Below are 18219 nucleotides of genomic sequence, written 5' to 3'. Positions count from 1 at the left end.
TTTAATGCAACATCCTTATACTGCTACACCTAATGTGAATTCAGGGATTCTTTAAGTTGACTTACAGTATCACTGGTGCCACTTCATCCCTTTCAATCTTTGTCATTTCCTTCTCCCTGCAGTATTTGTGAGACTACCATGCTCTTTGTCCTTTGGTTTCTGTTCTGGTACCTGGCCTTTTCTGGACTTGGAAATACTGTGAGAAGCAAGAATTTACTGGATTTAGTATTACATGTCTTGCATTTGATACACTTAAATGGCAGATTTGGAAGTCCAGCCACTTATCTGGTGGCTCTGTTTTGCATATGTTGCTTGAATTATCTAATGCAACTGTTCCTCCTCTGATTCTGGGAGAAGTGATAAGTGTGAGCTTGCTACACATGGGTGTATCATACTCATGCTTGAAAACAGTGTCTTCCTCTTGAAAAGTGTGTGCAGAAAGCATATGTATGAAGGAAACTGATTTGTAATTGAATTGATCACATCACCTGCTTTCCTTCTTTTGCTTTGGATCGTAATAAATACTTTGTATAGCTTTTTTCTTCCATGATTGTACTAGCTGGGTTAAAATTACTCCCAAGTTCTGCATCCAAGTGTGTACTTAAGAAGTATAACTGTGTTTATGTTAAAGGCGAAGTTATGAAGAATGAATGCAGATGATAATTGCCATAAGCATTTCCAGGAGGTTTCTAAATAATTGTAAGATCCATACCTCTGAGACTTTCTTGAAAGTATTTGTTTCAGTGATGCATAGAGTCTCTGGCCCCAAAAGTCCATTCAAGTGCTTGTAGTCCAAATAAACATCCAGCTTTATGATGTCCCCAGTGGCTGGGCTAATTTGTGCTGTTTTGTGATTGCAGTGCTATAATTCTGGGCTTTAGCTGTTCCCACAACATCTTGGAAGTCAGCAGTCAAGATCAGATTTCCTAACAAACAGTTTGGTGTCTTTACATGTATGTCCAGTGATTCATTGTCTTGGGATGTTTGTAAATGGTGAGGTCTTGACATGCTTTTGGGGAGGATGGGAAGTGCCATCTTTCTACTAAAGAAAACACAGAATTATGTATACTTGGGGGTTTCCTTTTACACAACTCTAAGAGGTCAAAGAACTTTATTTATCTTCTTGGAATAGACAATTTTATTGAAATTCAGAGAGGAGTATAGTTTTCATTAGTCTTACAGACTTGGTTTTGGTGAAAAATTAAAATTTATTAACAGAAACAGAAACTTTGTCATGCAGTATTTCTTAACTCCTTTTGCTAGACACAGAAATATTTCAGACTCCCAATGCCTCAAATTTGGGTTCAACAATCTCTGCTGAAACCCGGTCATCTAGATAAAACTTACCCAAACTGGCACGGTTACAGAAGCAGCTCTGCAAGCGCCTGACAGTAAAAGCTGCAAGCAGGAGACAGGTTTCAGGGCAGTAGGAGCCTGTGTTCTGCAGGATTGGGTATGGCTGTTGAGGAAGGTCAGAAGCACACAAAGCCTGGTCAAGTCTGCAAGTGCGCATTGGTCCAACTGCATTGTTCTTTGAGCATATTGCCTGTTGGGGTCCCTGCATGCCATCTCCTTTCAGTGCAGATTAAAGGCCTGGGTCTTATTTACTCTCCAGTAGTGTGCATGGCTGAGCTGGTCCACACAACAGCTTCCTAGTTTCTGTTTGAGCTTGAACATAGAAGAATAAAGATTCATGACTCCCCACCCCCTGCCAGAGTAAATTGACCTTTTGGAGGCATCTCTTCACCTAGTGGTGTGAGGATAATGCAGGGCTATGTACAGAAAGAAAAGAGCAAGCTTTCTGATAGGACAGAGCCCAGGGCCTTTCTTTTGGGGAGCATTCAAGTGTGTTAGGCTAAAATAGAAACAGGTGAAAGAAGCCTGCACCCTGCCGCATGACTTATCATCTAAGTCTCCCTTGCAGCAATAGCTGCTTCATCTTAAACCTTGGGGAGTGACTCTTTCTTGTGTTTCTTACTGTTGTTTTTGACAATCTGATCTCTCATACACCACTGATTGCTTTTTGTGATGGCCCCCAGTAATGACGCAAAAGTTCTGACTCTAGAGAGGCTCCTGATAGAGTTCTGTACCTCAGACTCTCACCCTTCTGCCACTTTTTAAATCTTGCATCTCACTCAGTTGAACCTGTAGATCCTCTGGGCCACAAACAAGCTTTGTCTCATGAAGAGTGAATGGCCTGCCTTCTGGATAGTGAATACTGCATCACCCAACCCTTTATGTTCCTAGCCTGAGTGACTCCTGACTGATCACGTCTTGTGAAAAATCTAATATCCCATACCTGTTTGTATTTGTATGCATCTCTTTCACACATATTTATTCAACTGGTCTGTTCTCTTTTGCACAATATCAGCCCATCATTTTTCTCTCACATGCAGACATAGCTCATTGCCTTGGCAACAGTGAGCAAAGGCACTCCGTGGAAGTATGTACAGATAACTGTGATAAAAAATATATTATTATCACTGCATTAAATTAAATTTAAAATAAAGAGCCCAGCTACAGAAAATCACTCAAGCAATTTGACTTATTGAAATGGGATTCATCCATGTGCTACAGTGATTTCCTACATTCCAGTCTAAATCACTGCTCTGAGCAAGGATGACTGAAGATTGATGGAGGAGTAGTATGTTAAATGGTGTGGCATGAGCAGCTATTCAGTAGCTCACTCATACATGAAATCCATGTAACTGTAAGCTCTTAAACTGGCTCAAGGAAAATTATTTTAAGACCATACATTGCCCCATAGATTGCTTATCTTTATGTCTTGTCCCTTTCCTTCTGAAAGATTTGGATTAGGAAAATATGAGTTCAGAGACTTGGCACTGCTTTTCACTTCTGAAGATGAGATTTGGCTCATGCATCGTTGCCTGCATGAGGTGAATGCCTCATCTGAATTTGGAATATACACTGCCCCTATCCTTGTCAGTTGAGAGGGACTTCTCTACAAGTCCAAGCTGACCAACCTGCCTGTCATTTGAAAGGAGTGCGTCACCCTTTGGAAGCACCCCTTCATCTGCTGTGGAGGTAGGGAAGGAGGAATGAATCCCTCTCCCCTTCCCTTTGCACAGACCTCTCCTCTGTGTTGAAGGTGAGAGATGGAAGCTAGGTCTGGCATCTCATATACCTAGTGTTTGTTTTACAGTTGCTAATTTTACTCAATTACAATATTTCATTGCAGTCATTCCTGTTCCCTGCTGCACCTGGTCTTTTTTGCTGACATGATGGAATTCTTGCTTAGCTGTACCTGGAGCTGAGCCATCCTGAGGCAACAGATACCCTCAGTATTAGGTTAGGTCAACATAATAGTACATAAGCTTTGCTCCTTCTGAAGACAAAATTTAATCTGAGGAGGTGGGGCAAAATCCATTTACTGTCTGAGAAAATATGGTACCCAATGGGTGTGCATTGCAGTGTTCAGTTTAAAGGTTTCATCTGAGCTAGATTGGTTTATGCTCTTAGGCTCTGGGGGGAAGCTCATCTTGTGCTCAAATGGTACCATCCAACTCATGCCTTAAGCTGGTACATCATAAGTAGTTTGCTGTTGTGGCATGACAAACTGGAATTTTAGTACTCCAGTTCATTCAACCCCTTTTGGAATGAAAAGTCATTAATCCCTTATGTTTAGTCTCCTGATATTCTCAGCTCTATTAGAATTCTCTTTATAACTTGCTTTCCCTGGCTACTAGAATAATTCTGTTGGTTCTATTGCCATGTATTTATGAACAGTATTATCAGAAAACAGTTCTTCTGGAGATTCTTCTAATTTATGTAGGCTGTTAAATGAAGAAATGTTTTATGAAAGCTGGATCTATGAGGGCATGTGCAAGGCCTTTGTTCTCTCTTTGTTCTCTCTTTCTTCTGCTTCTCAGCAGAATCTGATCTGATGACAGATTAGAGTGATGGTGGAAGCTATTCTGTGAGCAGAGCATACAGTCAGGAAAGCTCCTGCAGTCTTTGAGTAGTCATTTATTCACTATGATGCCAAAGTACAATCTTACCAGCCATGACAGCTGTCTGAAAATGGAGTAGAGATGTAAATCACAGAATGAGAGCAGAACTATCTAAGTCCTTCTAAAACTGAGTCCTTTCATCAGTGCAGCTGAGGTCAAGTTTCTGGCCCCAGTGGCATATAATGAAGAAGTTGGTCCATTTGATGGTCTAAGTCGTTGGCTTTCAGGGTGGAGAGTGTTTTGGCCAGATTCTGACCTTCTGTGCATCACCACCAGTAGGAGACTCACTGCTGCTTTTGAACAGGAGTGTCCAAACTTCATCTCTTATTCCCTCAAGTAATCCACAATGGCCTGATAATCACACAGTCAGGTTGAAAAAGATGTCTAAGATTATAAAGTCCAACCTTTGCCCAACCACCACCATGCCAACTAGACCATGGTTCTAAGTGACGCATTCACTCTTTCCTTAAACACTTCCAGGGATGGTGACTCCACCACCTCCCTGGGCAGCCCATTATGCAGCAACCTGTGGGACCAGAGTAATTGCAATCACATCTGCATTTTAGAAAGGCACAATGTAGTAATTGGAGTGACCTTGGGAAAGTTCAGCAATCACTCATTAGAGATCCTGTGTTTCTGGTGCATGTTGATGGGGAGTGATAAAGCCCTGCCTGCCTTGAGTGTGGCACCTCCCGTGATGAGGAAGGACTTTGTTGTTCTTCTCCCTCGTTCCATGTGGTTGGTGAGTTCTGATGTCATTTTTCTTTTAACTGCAGGTCATTTCATGGGCAACAACACAGTGATTGATGTTTTGAGGAGAGAAGGGTATGAAGTAGAACACACTCCAGCTGGACAAGCCGTCAACAAGTAATGCATGCTTTTACCTAGCTGAGCAGCCATTGGGGGGAGTTTGTAAACAATTATGAAGTAGGAATGGTAGCTGGAATTATAACTAAGAGGGAGCTAGGCTTTTTCTCTCCTTCCCAGCAGTTTGCTTTTCTCTTCCATGAGCTAGTTTGGAAAGGGGATTTTATTTGGTTTTGTTTTGGTGGGGCTTTTTTCTTTGTTTATTTTGTTTGTTTTTTGGGTTTTGTTGTTGGGGTTGGGGCTCTTTGGTTTATTGGTTTGTTGTTGTTGGTTTTGTGGTGGTTTTTTTGTGGGTTTGGGGTTTTGGTTTTTTTGTTTTGTTTTGTTTTTTGTTTGTTTGTTGGGGTTTTTTTGTATTTTTTTGGTTTTTTGTTTTTCTTGTTAATAAAATTTCTATCCTTGTAAGTTTTTAACTCTTAAATGAACAGCCACAGATTATGTATGCTTGGTTCATCAGATCTGGATGCTGTCTTGTATCACACAGGCTCCCAGGTTTCTCTTTCCTCTCTTTTTTATGTTTGACTCCCCTGCCTTTAAATAATGCCCTTCTTTTAAACTGCTATTTTTTATTATTTCTTTTTACTCTCTCCCAGCCTGGAATCTGATTGCCCAGAGTATTTGCAAGCTGTGTCTATGACTGATTGCTTTCATGTCCCCTCTTTTCTTCTGCATTTTTCAGCTAAGGTACTTGTTGTTCTGGTTCATCCTGCAGCTGTCCTTTGGGATATACCCTTCCTGCTTCTTTTTATCTCTCACTGGATGCTTTTATCCACCTCCATGGTTTCAGTAACTAGAGAATGCCAGATAATCTCCTCCTCCACTCTCTACTGAGAATTACTTGTGCTTTGACTCACCTCTTCCTGGAATTCTTGCCACCAGCTTAGGGTCTGCAATCTTTGCTTTCCCCTTCTCCAGACTCTTACCAAACATGTAGCTGTCAGACATACTTGCTCTTCTCTCCTAAAAACCACAAAGGAGAAAATTGGAAATTGGTCTCAATTACAGTACTGTTTTCCTTTTATCCTCTCTGCTGGCCATAGTGTCCCTGTTTACATCTCTGTCCCTCCTTCCCCACATTTCTGATGTGGGACTCTCAGGCAGGACTACTGCCTTTTGATAGGATTTGTGCAGAGGGCACAGTGCTGGGTCTTGGTCTGTGCCAAGGGCTCTACAGGTGTGGTTCAAGTTAATAACAGCTGTTTTTCTCATACTCTGATTGCTTCCTTTTTCTCTTCATGCCACCTTTGCTGTTGTCCGAAAACATGATATTGAAATTCTGGCAGGTCGTGTTTCTGCAATGATTCTTAATATGGACATACATCATTAACTCTACATGCACTGAAAAAAACTGATTCAAGACTTGGCCCATGATTATATGAATGCCAGTCCCTAACCCTGTTTCTATCAGTGGGCATGTGGTCTGACAAGGAGAAGCACCTGTGCTTAAGCACAAGACTTAATGATTCTGTGACACTGGAGTTGTGCTAGAAAATCAGTGCTTGTAAGGATGATTAAAAGCTAACAAACAAACAAAGAAAAACCCAAAACAGCCTGCACTGATATTTTCATGTTTTTTCATTCTTAGCTTAGTTATTCCTAAAAACAGCTACAGCAGCTTCTTAAAGCTTTAAGAAAGATAGCTTAATAGGTACCTGAGGATAAACAAGATCTGATACTGCTCTGTAAAGATGTAACTGTAAGGGCAGACAACTGAATAAAGGAGGGATAGATTTTCACTTATCAGGAAGGCTGGTATCAAGATTACTTGGAGTAGCTGGGCACCCAGTTCCATAGCCACATTGTGGGAGTTCATTTTTCAGCCTCTTGTGCCTTTGAAAGCCCTCAGTTTGGCATCAGTTGCATCTTAAACCTCTTATTAGGACTATTGGACAGAACACCTTCCCTGGAGACTTGATACTATACCTGAGTAACAAGATGGCACTTCACTGTTGGCATTTCTGGATGACTTGGAAACAGATTTAAAAATATTAAATGCATTTTAAGAAAAATGTGGGTTCAAAGGAAAAGAGCATTTAAAGTGAGGGAAAGGACCTGTGGAAAGAGTTTGTCAGAGTCCTAGGGCTTGGAAGGAAGATTTCACTTAATTGCTATCCAAGGCTTGTTCTAGGGGCAAATAGCAGAGCAGTCTAGACAGGAAACCCAGTGCTGCTCACGTAAATGTGGAGCTGTATCCAGCTATTGTCCTATGTAGTGCTGCACACAGTCCAGTCAGTACCTGTGGACTATTTACTGTTCATGACTGAGACAAGGTAAAAAGGCAAGTGGTTGAACTGAGACAGAGAGTTTAAATGACTGCTCTGGTGTCAGACACAGTAGGTATATTAGTTGAGAGATCCTAAAATACAAGGAGGAGGAAGTCTGCAGTCATCTCCTTTCCCTGCAATGTGATGTTTTGCTGTAGCAGCACAGTCTGCTGCTTCCTGTGCTCTGGCTAAACAAAAAGTTCCTTGTGAGATATGTTGTAGATATCTGTGTGTAGGAACCAATGAGAATGCAGGATAGTCATGCTCATCTTCCTGTAGCAGGCAGGGCTGCCTGAGGTGTACTTTCCATCTGCAGAGCAAATGGGGTGGATGTCCCTAGTTGGAGACAGAAAGGTTCCTTCTCCCTGGTCTCTCCCAGGCAGGGAAGGCAAAAGAGGTGCCCCAAGCAGGCAGTATGGCAAAGAACAGTTTATAAATAGTACCACAAGTTTAGTCAAGCTCCTTCTGACTCACTTTGGTCTTTAACTCTTGTTCCTGATTTTAGAATATAGTAATATATTGTAAAATATTCAACACAATTGCAGCCATAATTAAGGTGCTTGCTGACTCTCCCTTAGCTGCTGTGATGGGAAATTCACCTGGGGGGAAGAAGGATGGGCTTTTGAATCTGTTCCTTTTCCAGTGGTCTCTAGAAGAATTGCCTGCAGGAAGTGTTGCAAAGGAGGTTTGGAATATGGATGTGTCTGAGGCTGCATCTATCAGAATAAATGTCTGTCCATGCAGTGTGCAGGTCATCTACCTGTAGCAGTGCTGAGCTACAGCATGTGTGGCCATGGGCTCAGAAGGGAAGGCTGCAGGCAGCATGGCACTCTAATCTACAGGGGTGAGGTCCTACCCGCTCTGTGACTTAGTTAAGGAACAAAACAGTGAAGAGAAATGGTGGAAAAGGGAATCATGGGCAGAAGATCTTGAAACAGATTAAATCAGGTTGCTGGAGAGAGCTAATGAGAGTTCATCACTCTGCAAGGTGGAGTTAAAGAGTGGATGATGTGAAGCAGCTGAGGATGAGAGCTGAAGGGTGATGACAGTCCAGAGGCAATGAAGTGTGACAATGTGTGACACTGCAATGATTTTGAATGAGATTGATAACCAGGGTCCGTTCTGCAGCAGACTCTCTCAAAAAACATGTGATCACTCTGATTTTCCTTGCAGCAAATAAGACAAATTTTCTTTGTTTTCCATCTACTCTCTCAATGTTCTAGTCCACAACTTCATTTCCCCTTCTCCAGGAACTACCCTGTATTTTCTGTCAAATAAGTGTGCATAGAGTGATGGGCTAGCTTTAAAAGTGCACCCATGCCGAAATATGCCTCCTTCCAGACCACCTCCTTTTCATGTCATTGGAAGCTGAAAAAGGAACACAGTTCTAGGGAAGTTTCATTGATTAAAGGCAGGTTTCTGCTCGATGGTCTGTGGTTTTCTGTTACTTTCCTGAATTTCAGCCCAAGACAGTCTGCACTTTTGTTACAAAAGACTATTGCATTTCTTCTCTTTATGAAGTAGGCATAAAGATCAGTCAGATATTCCTGTTAGGTTCTGTGTACACATAGACTGGTTTGAGTTTGTGGTTTTGTGCTCACAAACAAGTAACAAGGGAAATTTGTTTTCCAAACAATGAGAAATGTGGGCCAGCAAAACCATGAATGAATAGAATACTGCAGACTGCCTGCCTTGGAGTATAGATGAGATGTTGCTTGCTCTAAAAATAAAGAAACAGCTTCAATAATCACAGTGAAGCTGATTGTTGTTTTTTTTCAATTTATCATCTTTGCAGGAAGCTGAGTAGTCATAGCCCCGAGAGATTTTTCTGGGAGCTCTACTTGGCGTTTCCAAGATTTGTCTTGTATAGGACAGTTTGTACATGCCCATAGTCTCAGTACATATCTCACTGGAGCTGCTTTGAAATTCCCAATAATGCTACCAGCATAATACAGGGTCTGGGCAGCTGGGAGGTTAAGGTCTGACTCCCACTCCATCATTACTTCCTATAAATGTGTGCAAAGCTCAGCTCTGTTTATGAGAGAGATGCAATTTCTCAGTTTCCTCCCTTTCATGTAGACCTCCATACTTGTCCATAAAACCCACTAGGACCACCATTTCATGCTCCTTGGTGTGCTTTATCCGAGTGGCAGAACAGCATTACACCCTTTTGCATTCAACCCTAGAAGCCAATATCACAATTGTGTGCTGAGCTCTGGTCTCTTATGTGTCAGACATGTCCTCTGATGTGATCTTTTGTAAAGGCTGTGAATCCACTGCATTGTACTGTCTGCCTTCGTCAAGAAGAAAATGAGAAGAGAGTGAACTTGGTGATGCCAAAACTAATCTGCTTTCAGTTGATGCAGACTGATGGCCCAAAGGATTCCTTAATCATAGAATCATAGAATGTTAAGGGATTGGAAAGGACTTCAAAGATCATCTAGTCCTAATCCCCCTGCCATGGTCAGGGACACTTCCCAGTAGACCAGCTTGCAAGGTCTTATGCAACCTGGCTTTGAAAAATGCCAGGGTTGGGGCACGACAACCTCCCTGGGCAATCTCTTCCAGTATTTCACCACCCTCACAGTAAAGAATTTCTTCCCAATACCTGTCCTAAATGCATCCCTTCTTCAGTAACAGACAGGAGTGTCTGTTACTCCTGTCACTACAATTCCTGAGAGAATCCCTCTCCAGCTTCTCAGTAGGACCCTTCAGATACTGGGAAATTGCAATGAGGTCTCTACACAGCCTTCTCTTCTCCAGGATGAACAGGCCCAGCTTCTTCAGTCTGTCTTCACAGGGACGTGCTCCAGTCCCTATTGTGGCCTCCTCTGGACTTGATCCAGCAGTTCCACCATATCCTTCTTATGCTGAGGACCCCAGAGCTGGATGCAGGGTTCTGAGTGGGGTCTCACCAGAGCAGAGCAGAGGGGCAGAATCCCCTCCCACACCCTGCTGCCCACGCTGCTCTGGATGCAGCCCAGGGTCCCATTGCCTTCCTGGGCTCATGGCTGGGTCATGTTAAGGTTTTCTTCAATCATCACCCCCAAGTCCTTCTCCTCAGGGCTGCTGTCAATCTCCATTCAACATGTGGCTGTGTCTGGGATTGCCACAACCCAGGGACAGGACCCTGCACTTTGCCTTGTTGAACTCCGTGGGGTTTGCACAAACACACCCCTCCAGCCTGTCCAGGCCCTTCTGGATGGCATTGCTGCCTGCCAAGTGTGTTAGCTGCTCCACAGAGCTTGGTGCTGGTGCCAAACTTGCTGAGGGTGCCCTTGATCGCACTGTCCATGCCGCTGATCTTGAACAGCAGTGGTGCCAGGACTGACCCTGGAGGGAGACTCCTCATCACTGGTTTCCATGTGGACAAGGAGCTGTTGACCACAGTTTTTTGTGTGCGGCCTTCCAGCCAGTTCTTTATCCACCAAGCAATCCATCCATCAAATCTGTGTCTATCTAGTTTGGATATCAAACACTTTGCCTATGTCCATGCAGACGATGGCAGTTGCTCTGCCACATCCATCAGTGCTGCAGCCCCATCAGAGAAGATAATCGAATTTAACAGGCATTGTTTGCCCTTGGTAAAGCCGTGTTGGCTGTTTCCAATCACCTCTTTGTTTTCCATGTTTGTTTTAGTCTTCAGGAGAATCTGCTCCATGATCTTGCCTCACCCAAGAGGTGAGACTTTTACTTTCTCCTTTTCAAAAATGAGGGTTATATTTCCCTTTTTCTAGGTGTTGGGAATTTTACCTGAGTGCCACAAGTTTTCAGAAATTATTTAGTAGTAGCTTAGCAACTTATCTGCCAGCTTCCTTAGAACCCACAGATGAATCTCATCAGGCCCCACTCACTTGTGCACATTCAGGCTCTTTAGATGGTCTCAAACCTGATTCTCTCGTACATTGTGCTTAGGGCCTTCATACTCCCATTTGCCTTTCCTGACTTGGGCAGCTTGGCTGGAACACTTGCCATTGAACACTGACATATAGTGGTCATTGAGAACCTCAGCCTTCTCTGGGTCCAGCATGCAGCCATGTTACTGTTAATGGCATGCTAAGCCTTTCCCTTCAAAGGTGGTAATTTTCAAGATGTGTTTCTGTAGCCATGGTCATGGTCTGTGAGCTACCTTGTTTCTTACCTTCTCCACCAGTGAGAGGTGCTGATCCAGACCTGGTTTCATCAGCTGGTGTGCTTTAGTTGTGTTGTTTGCCCTTCCCTTTGTCACCCAAGTTAGTTTGCTCTGGGCAGGAAGGTTGAAAGGAATAATCTGGTCTGTGTTCCGCAGCACATCAGATTAGAGGAGTGTGGTTTGACTCTGACTTAGAAGTGATTCCGTTTTTGTCTTTTTCTAGATGTGCAAGCTTATTACCAAGAGTTACTCCAGCCTTATCCAGACTGCATTCTTTCCACTGACACAGACTGCCTCTTTTCCAAAGTTTTTTTTTTTTTGCTAAAGAGTACTATTTTGATGATAAAATCAATATTGGCTTAAGGAAGAGGGAGCAGGAACAAACAGCAGAGACATGAGCATCCAGGGAGAAACATCTATTTTATATGTATGTGCCTTGATACAGGATTTTGCCTCAAAGCCCTTTTAAATGCTATCTGTGTTCTCTCTTTCTTCCAGCCGAAAATCTCCCAAAACCTTGTTAGCCTTTTCATCATCACACAGTCCCTATGTCATGTCCCATGAGCTCCCACTGCACCCCCAGAAGGAGGAGGAAGAGGAGGAGGGAGAGTTCCTGCCTCACCTGCTATTCCCTGACAGCATTGATGTGCTCGTGAAAGTGGACAGGAAGTACAAAAAGAAGAAGAAAAAGCAGCAGAAGAAGCAAAAACTGCGGCAATTTAACGACCTCTGGGTTCGCCTTGAGGAAAGGTAGCTAATGGCTGGGGAGGGGGAGGATGGCTTGTCAAACTGGGCTTTAACTTCGATGGCTTCATACAGACCCTCAACCTTCTGCAGGGGTAGGTATATCCTGTGGACAGGATCTGACCTTCTCCACTGCTGTGATTCTTTCTGAAGCATTTGCATGAGGTTTCTTGTGCTTTTAGTGGCAAAAAAAAAGCTTTCTTTTTTTTCTTTGCATAGCTAGATTTGCAGAAAACTAGGCATAAAATAAGTGGAAGTCTTGTCTAGATCATTCTCCATTTGGGCTTGAGGGATTGTGAGCATATGGCAGTCCTCTCTTTCATGGAAGGCTGGGTCCAGTGGTAGATGGTACAGATCAAAGCATTGGATCATTAAACAAAAGCTGCTGCATATGAGGAAACTATTATTCCTGACATATGTTCTCCTTGTACTTGGGCAATATTCATGCAGTATTTTCAGTCTCTGTATTATTTCAGTCTGAAAAAGCATGACATCCTAATGGATGGCAGAGTTTATATTAAAAAATGAGTGTGTTGTGGGGCAGATGTTCATGCATATCAAGCTTACTTACCAGAACTACAGCAACCCTCAGAAAAAAAAAAAGGCCAATTTCTCTCATTACGTATAAGGCCTGTGACTGAATGTATACCTTAACGTTTCCCTCCTGTCAGAAAACACACATGCCCAAATATGCTTTCTTTTGTACTTTGTGTGTTTGTATCTCTGCCATACTCAGCTTGAAGGCATTAAACTTTTGTGATACCACAAACAACCAGACAGGTGGGGGTAATGGAAAAAGTCTGACAGTTCTTGAAACTAAGCCTGTACATTATTTGGGTTTTTTCCCCCTCTGAAGAATACTTCTTCCTGCTCCCCACATTACTCAGTATAGCAGAGTTCTCCTATGCCTTTCCTATCATGTCCCTGTGTCCTAATTGTACCACTGCTATGAGTGATACGTGGCTCAGGCTGGCCACAAGTGGCTGCAGCAGCTGTTTTCTTTGAGGCATTCAGCCATTGTCAGATCTTTTAGACCGCATTCCCTTCTTTGCTCCTTCCTTCAGCCTTAATATTAACTATTTGGGAGACAAATGCTCATGTAACATGTCATCTGACAGAGCTACACACAGTCCAAGATTCACCAATATAACAAATCCTATACTGATCACACTTCATTTTGTCTCTTATTGTACCATTTACTTTCTGTTAATGTAGTTTATACTAGCTGATTGTGAATGGATATTTGGAGTTTCTGTTGATAGTCTGTTTAGTCAAAATGCTAACAAATATCTGTCTTAATCTCCCACTGTGCCTCCACAATGCCATGTTCAGTGTTTCACATGCAGTTGCTCCCACAAAGCTCAGGAAGTCAGAGGGCAGTGACTCTAAGACACCTGTGCACTTGCAGTATCAAGCCTTTAGAAGAAGATGGAAGATGGGAAGATGTGCTACTGTGACCAAATTGAAGGCATATTAGGGCTGCATAGATTTGAAGTAGTGCCAGGAAGTAGTGAGGCAAAAGCAAAGACAATGATGGCAGCCTAGGAAACTCTTGCATAAATATGGTAACAGGCAATGCTGCTTTTCTTTTCTTCTTTTTATGTTTCCTTTCTTCCTCTACTATTTAAGATGTCCTTTGTGCTAGAAGCTTACCCTGGTGCTAGGTGACAAACGCTTTGTAGGGCGACTCCTTAGCAGCAGAGAGGAGCTTCAACATCTGGAGATGGAGATGTTGCATGGCAGTGCTGAGAAAGACAAAGGATGCCTGGGAGATTGCTGTGCCCATAGTGCCAAGGGAAGGCAGCTGTCCCTCAGGCAGGAGCCCCACCCGTGCACTGGGCTTCTGTAAAGCCCTGGCTGTCTGCTGGGCTCTGCCACAGTGCCCGTGCTGCTGCCGGGCTGGGCTGACAGCCCCACCTCGCAGAGCATCCCTTCCCAAGGAAATCCAGCACCTCTGGGCTCCAGCTCACCTGTGCAGGGCACGTCTGCCTCTCGCTCAGTCTCGCGAGTCTTGCGAGTCTCAGCCCTCGCTCCAAACATTGCTCAGGGTGTGCAGACACCGGTAAAGCTGTTGGTTTCTTACGAATGGGCCATTCACAGCTTTCTGGCTTACAGATGGGCTTGATGATCTTAAAGGTCTGTTCCAACCTGCATAATTCTATGATTCCTCCCGTGAGCCTGAAAATGTGAAAGGTGCAGCTCAAGTGATTTAGTAGTGTTGTAGTGCGCTTGTCAGAATGGCCTTGGTTCGTGCCCCTGTATGCATCAGCCGCTGGCTGTATTTCCTTGATGTGCTGCCAGCTGGCTTCTCTCTGGCCATTGTTCAGATCTTCCGGGGAGCCCTTTGGGTAAGGAAGAGTAAAGTGTTTTTAAAAAGGATTGTAATTGCCTTTAATTTCCCAAAGCATTTTTGCTTAGTGGACCGAAATAAGAATGGTACACAGCAGCCGGAGATTGGTTGCAGAAGAAATTACTTGGTTTTGTATTTGCTAGGTGGACTTGCTTTTAGTTTTGTCCAGATTTGTCTTCAGGTTCTACACAGCACCCTGCAGTCCTGGGGGGTATGTGAGGCGCACACCTGTGGTGTCAAGCATTGCTTTCAGTCCATTGCCAAAGAGAACTACAACCTGTGTAGTGTCTGACCCTTCTGACTCCTGGCCTGCTGTGGTGTGTGATCTCCCCCAGATCAGGTTCAGTTGGCCTTAGCAGCCTGGAGCATACAAATTTCTCTCCTCCATCATGTATTACCACTATGGGAGTTCAGCTTATGTATGCTCTAATTCAGTTCTTGATCATCCTGATGTCAGAGTACTCTCTACCACTGGGAAATACTCTGAAATGTGGTGATCTTGGATGTGTTTCTGGAAGCCATTCTTCTCTGCTTGAAGTATGTCATGTAAATCTTTTTGTAATTCCTGACCTGTGGAAGAGATCATACAGTATAGGAACAAGGTGGGCCCCTATGAAGTGCGGTGCATGGAGCATGGCTGAGGAAGATGTACTCAGAAAACAGGTGCCTCACTCCAGCTGTGCTCAACAAGTGCCCCAGCAGTGACACTCCTCTGCAACAACACTTGTTTTCTTCTTATCTATTTTCTGCTCAGCTGACAGAGGTTAGAATATGGTCATCTTACGCACCTGACTGACTGTATGGGAGTAATGAGCAGGCTGGGTAGATTTGAGACAGGGCCAGTATTTTGGTGCTGTCATCACCCTCCTCAGTCTCTTCACTGTTCCCCCTCAAGTCTACTTCACAATTTGGCTGGGTAGCACCTCATCCCTGTGGGCTGGTGTGGGAGCTGTCCACATGTGTGAGGAAGGGACAGAACAGCACTCTGCCATTTAGGAGGCACAGAGTTTTGGTCAGTGTGTGTAACTTGTACAAGAGACCATTCGGATGGACCCAGAAAACTGACAGGGGGTCACACAGGCTGACCACCGCCTGCTCTGTGGCTGTTGGGCAGCTGTGGGCTGGGTCAGGACTGATGTTCTTCTCTTGCCTTGCAGTGCTACTGATCCTCCTCCGCGGATCCGCATCATCAATGGCTACATCACGGTCGAGCCCCAGCCCCGGGGCCACAGGCGGTCCAGCCACGCTCGTGCAGACACCAGCAGGGCTCACCAGATTCCCCATTCCCTCTGCCTTCCACTGCTGACTTTGACTTTGTGTAAGATAATGCTTCATTGAAATGCAGGAGGACCCAAGCTGCAAGACTCTTGCCTTAAAAATCAAAGAAAGAAGTTTATGCAAAAAAGAAATAGAAGACTATGAGTGGGACACCTATTCTTTGGGATGTTCTTAAACTGCTTCCTTTTCCTGAGTCCAGATCATTAACTCTGTTAACTGATTTGACCTTCCCAATAGAGGAGAAGATATTTTAATGAAAGTGTTATTTATCCTTCTCTTGCAGAAGAATGATTTCATGTTATCCCATAATACTTTGGGGAGATTATAATGCCGCTATAACATAGCTGTTGTTTAGCTGTTTGAGCCCAACTAAAGTACATATTTTTCACCTTCAGTGCCTTGTAAAAAGATTTACACACCACTGACTTGTTTATTAGAACAGAATATTTTGATCATATGAGCACAGCTGGGAAAGAGAGTTGGTATTTTATGTCTCTACTGGTAATGCTTTTAATTCTTGCTTGTTAGGGCTCCAGATTACATATAAAGGTTCATGGCAACACCTACAGTAGAATAAAACAGTGAACACTTGTGAACAGAATGTGTCTGCTGTTTGTTTGGTGCTATTTAAGATGGGTCCCCCTGAACCTCTAGTGGCCGGGCAAGTCTTATAAGTGCAAACTAATGTACATTTAAGAAAAAAACAATTCTGTGGGAACTTCACAAATCACAATGTTGGAGTCTCCCAAAATAGGTTCTCGAGAGGAGATTTGCACAATTAAGACTTAATTCTAGAAAGTCCTTTCAAGTTTTCTACTAAGTTCATTACTTTCCAAATTATTTTAAGTTCTTTACTGTCTGTGTGAAGTAGATGTGCTGTTGACTGTGGAATGTAAAGAAGCTTGGAAGTGGTGATGCATTTTCTGTATTTGTACAGGACATTGTGATCACACTTAATTTGTGAGCAATATTTCACCCCCATCTCTTAGCAGGGTTTCATTGCCTGGGAAGATCTCTGAAGTTTCACCCATGGGTGAACTTAGAGCCACTGTGTGGAGCTTAGTAACTGGGAAAGATAGTAATCATCTGCCCCAGTAAGACAAAAACCTTCAGGTTTCCTTTCCCTATGCCTTTACACCTACTTCACTGCTTTTTCCATTGACTGCAAAAAGTAGATCTTTTTCATAGCTTTCTTTAGAACATCAGAAGAGGAACAACAAAGGTTCCAGCTTTCCTAACAGGCTTTTCATCTCTTGATCTCAAAATTTCAGTCCATTTCCAGAAGGGCTGAGCCTGAACACAGCCTCTGTTTGCTGAGGAAAACAGAAAGGAGAGGCTAAGTGTCACAGTGAGCAGCAGCATTGTGGGGGATTAAATGTGTCTGGGCTAGAGTAGAAGACAGCACCACCTCACTGTGAATTCCTTCTCACACATAATACTGCAAGACTCTGAGTACCTGAATGCATTCTGTCTTCCTTGGCTTTCACAGCAGTCAGGCTCCCCTGTCTCTCCCTCTGGCTGGTCTTTCACTGGTCATACACCTGATGGGGCTGGAGCTTGTTTTCCTTGACCTGAATGTGACCTGAAAGGAGCAGATTGTATGAAGTGTAGGTTACTTACAAAAATGCACGGCAGGCCTGACAAACTGGGCACATGGGATCATAGAATGGTTTGGGTTGGGTTGGGTTGGTTTGGTTTGGTTTGGTTTGGTTTGGTTTGGTTTGGTTTGGAAGGGACCTTAGGAGTTCATCTCATTCCTGTGGCACAGATTGAAAGAGCACTGCAAGCACTGGGAGAAAGTGGTTGAAGCAGAGTTTTCATTTCTTTTTCCCATTACAAGGCTGCTGTGTAAAACAGTTCCAGGCTGCCTTTTCTCTGTGTTTTCTCCTCCAGGGTGGCTCCTGAGCTTCATCTCTGTGGGGGTAACTGGGTTGAGTGAAACAGCCATCAATGTTTTTCTTAGGTTGGCATGAGGAAAGATGGGTTTAAAATACTTTGAAATAACAGAGACCTGCAGTAACACTGTGGATAATTCTGTTCTGGCAGTGTAACTCGTTTTGTAGCCTCTTTCCAAGTGCCTGACTGTCAGAGAAATTAAAATGTACTTAAACTGTGGTGGATAGTGTGCCTACAGATGCTGCATCCTGGGAGTCTTTCTGCAAAGTAATCAAATAAAGATGTTTTTGAGGGTCTTATGGACTTGGGTTGATATCTGTGAACTAAACTAGTGGTTCCAGTCCCTACTTTTCCTTCCAGACCAGTCATTGCTGATTGTCCTCTCTGCTTCCCCCCACCCCAGTAGCAGCTGGGTGGTACCAGCAGGAGGTCAGAGGTCCAGCTTTCTACACATGGACACCCAGTGGAGGAACTGCTTCTGGAGTCCCAAGAAAAAATGGAGCAGAGCCTTTTTACTCTAAGGTAGCTCTGAGACGAAAATGTTGGCTAAGACATGTTTTCAGCCCTCTGCTAGAGGGGATTTGGAGCCAGAGCTCCTCCTGGTGGCCTCTTACCTGCTGCTGTCTCCATACAGGGAGACATCCTCTGTATGGAGGTGGCCTTTTCTAAAGAAATGGTAATAATCAGATATTTGGATTATGTTCAGATTAGAAGTAG

The 18219-nt window shown here is 43.7% G+C and overlaps 1 protein-coding gene across 2 annotated transcripts in view; it reads left to right on the top strand.

Moving 5' to 3' along the window:
* TRABD2A (TraB domain containing 2A) overlaps positions 1-17783 on the top strand; it is an 83884-nt gene extending 66101 nt beyond the window's left edge. For both annotated transcript variants that reach the window (XM_077171788.1, XM_054652697.2), the window contains 3 exons: positions 4748-4838; positions 11733-11984; positions 15486-17783. In XM_077171788.1, coding sequence (XP_077027903.1) covers positions 4748-4838; positions 11733-11984; positions 15486-15666 — 524 coding nt within the window. In that variant the 3' untranslated portion in view covers positions 15667-17783. The remainder of the gene's footprint in view (positions 1-4747; positions 4839-11732; positions 11985-15485) is intronic.
* The last annotated feature ends 436 nt before the right edge of the window (positions 17784-18219 follow it).

The sequence above is a fragment of the Agelaius phoeniceus genome, chromosome Z (assembly GCF_051311805.1).
Source record: "Agelaius phoeniceus isolate bAgePho1 chromosome Z, bAgePho1.hap1, whole genome shotgun sequence".
In the NCBI taxonomy this organism is placed as follows: Eukaryota; Metazoa; Chordata; class Aves; order Passeriformes; family Icteridae; genus Agelaius; species Agelaius phoeniceus.
This window is presented reverse-complemented; position numbering and strand designations above follow the sequence as displayed.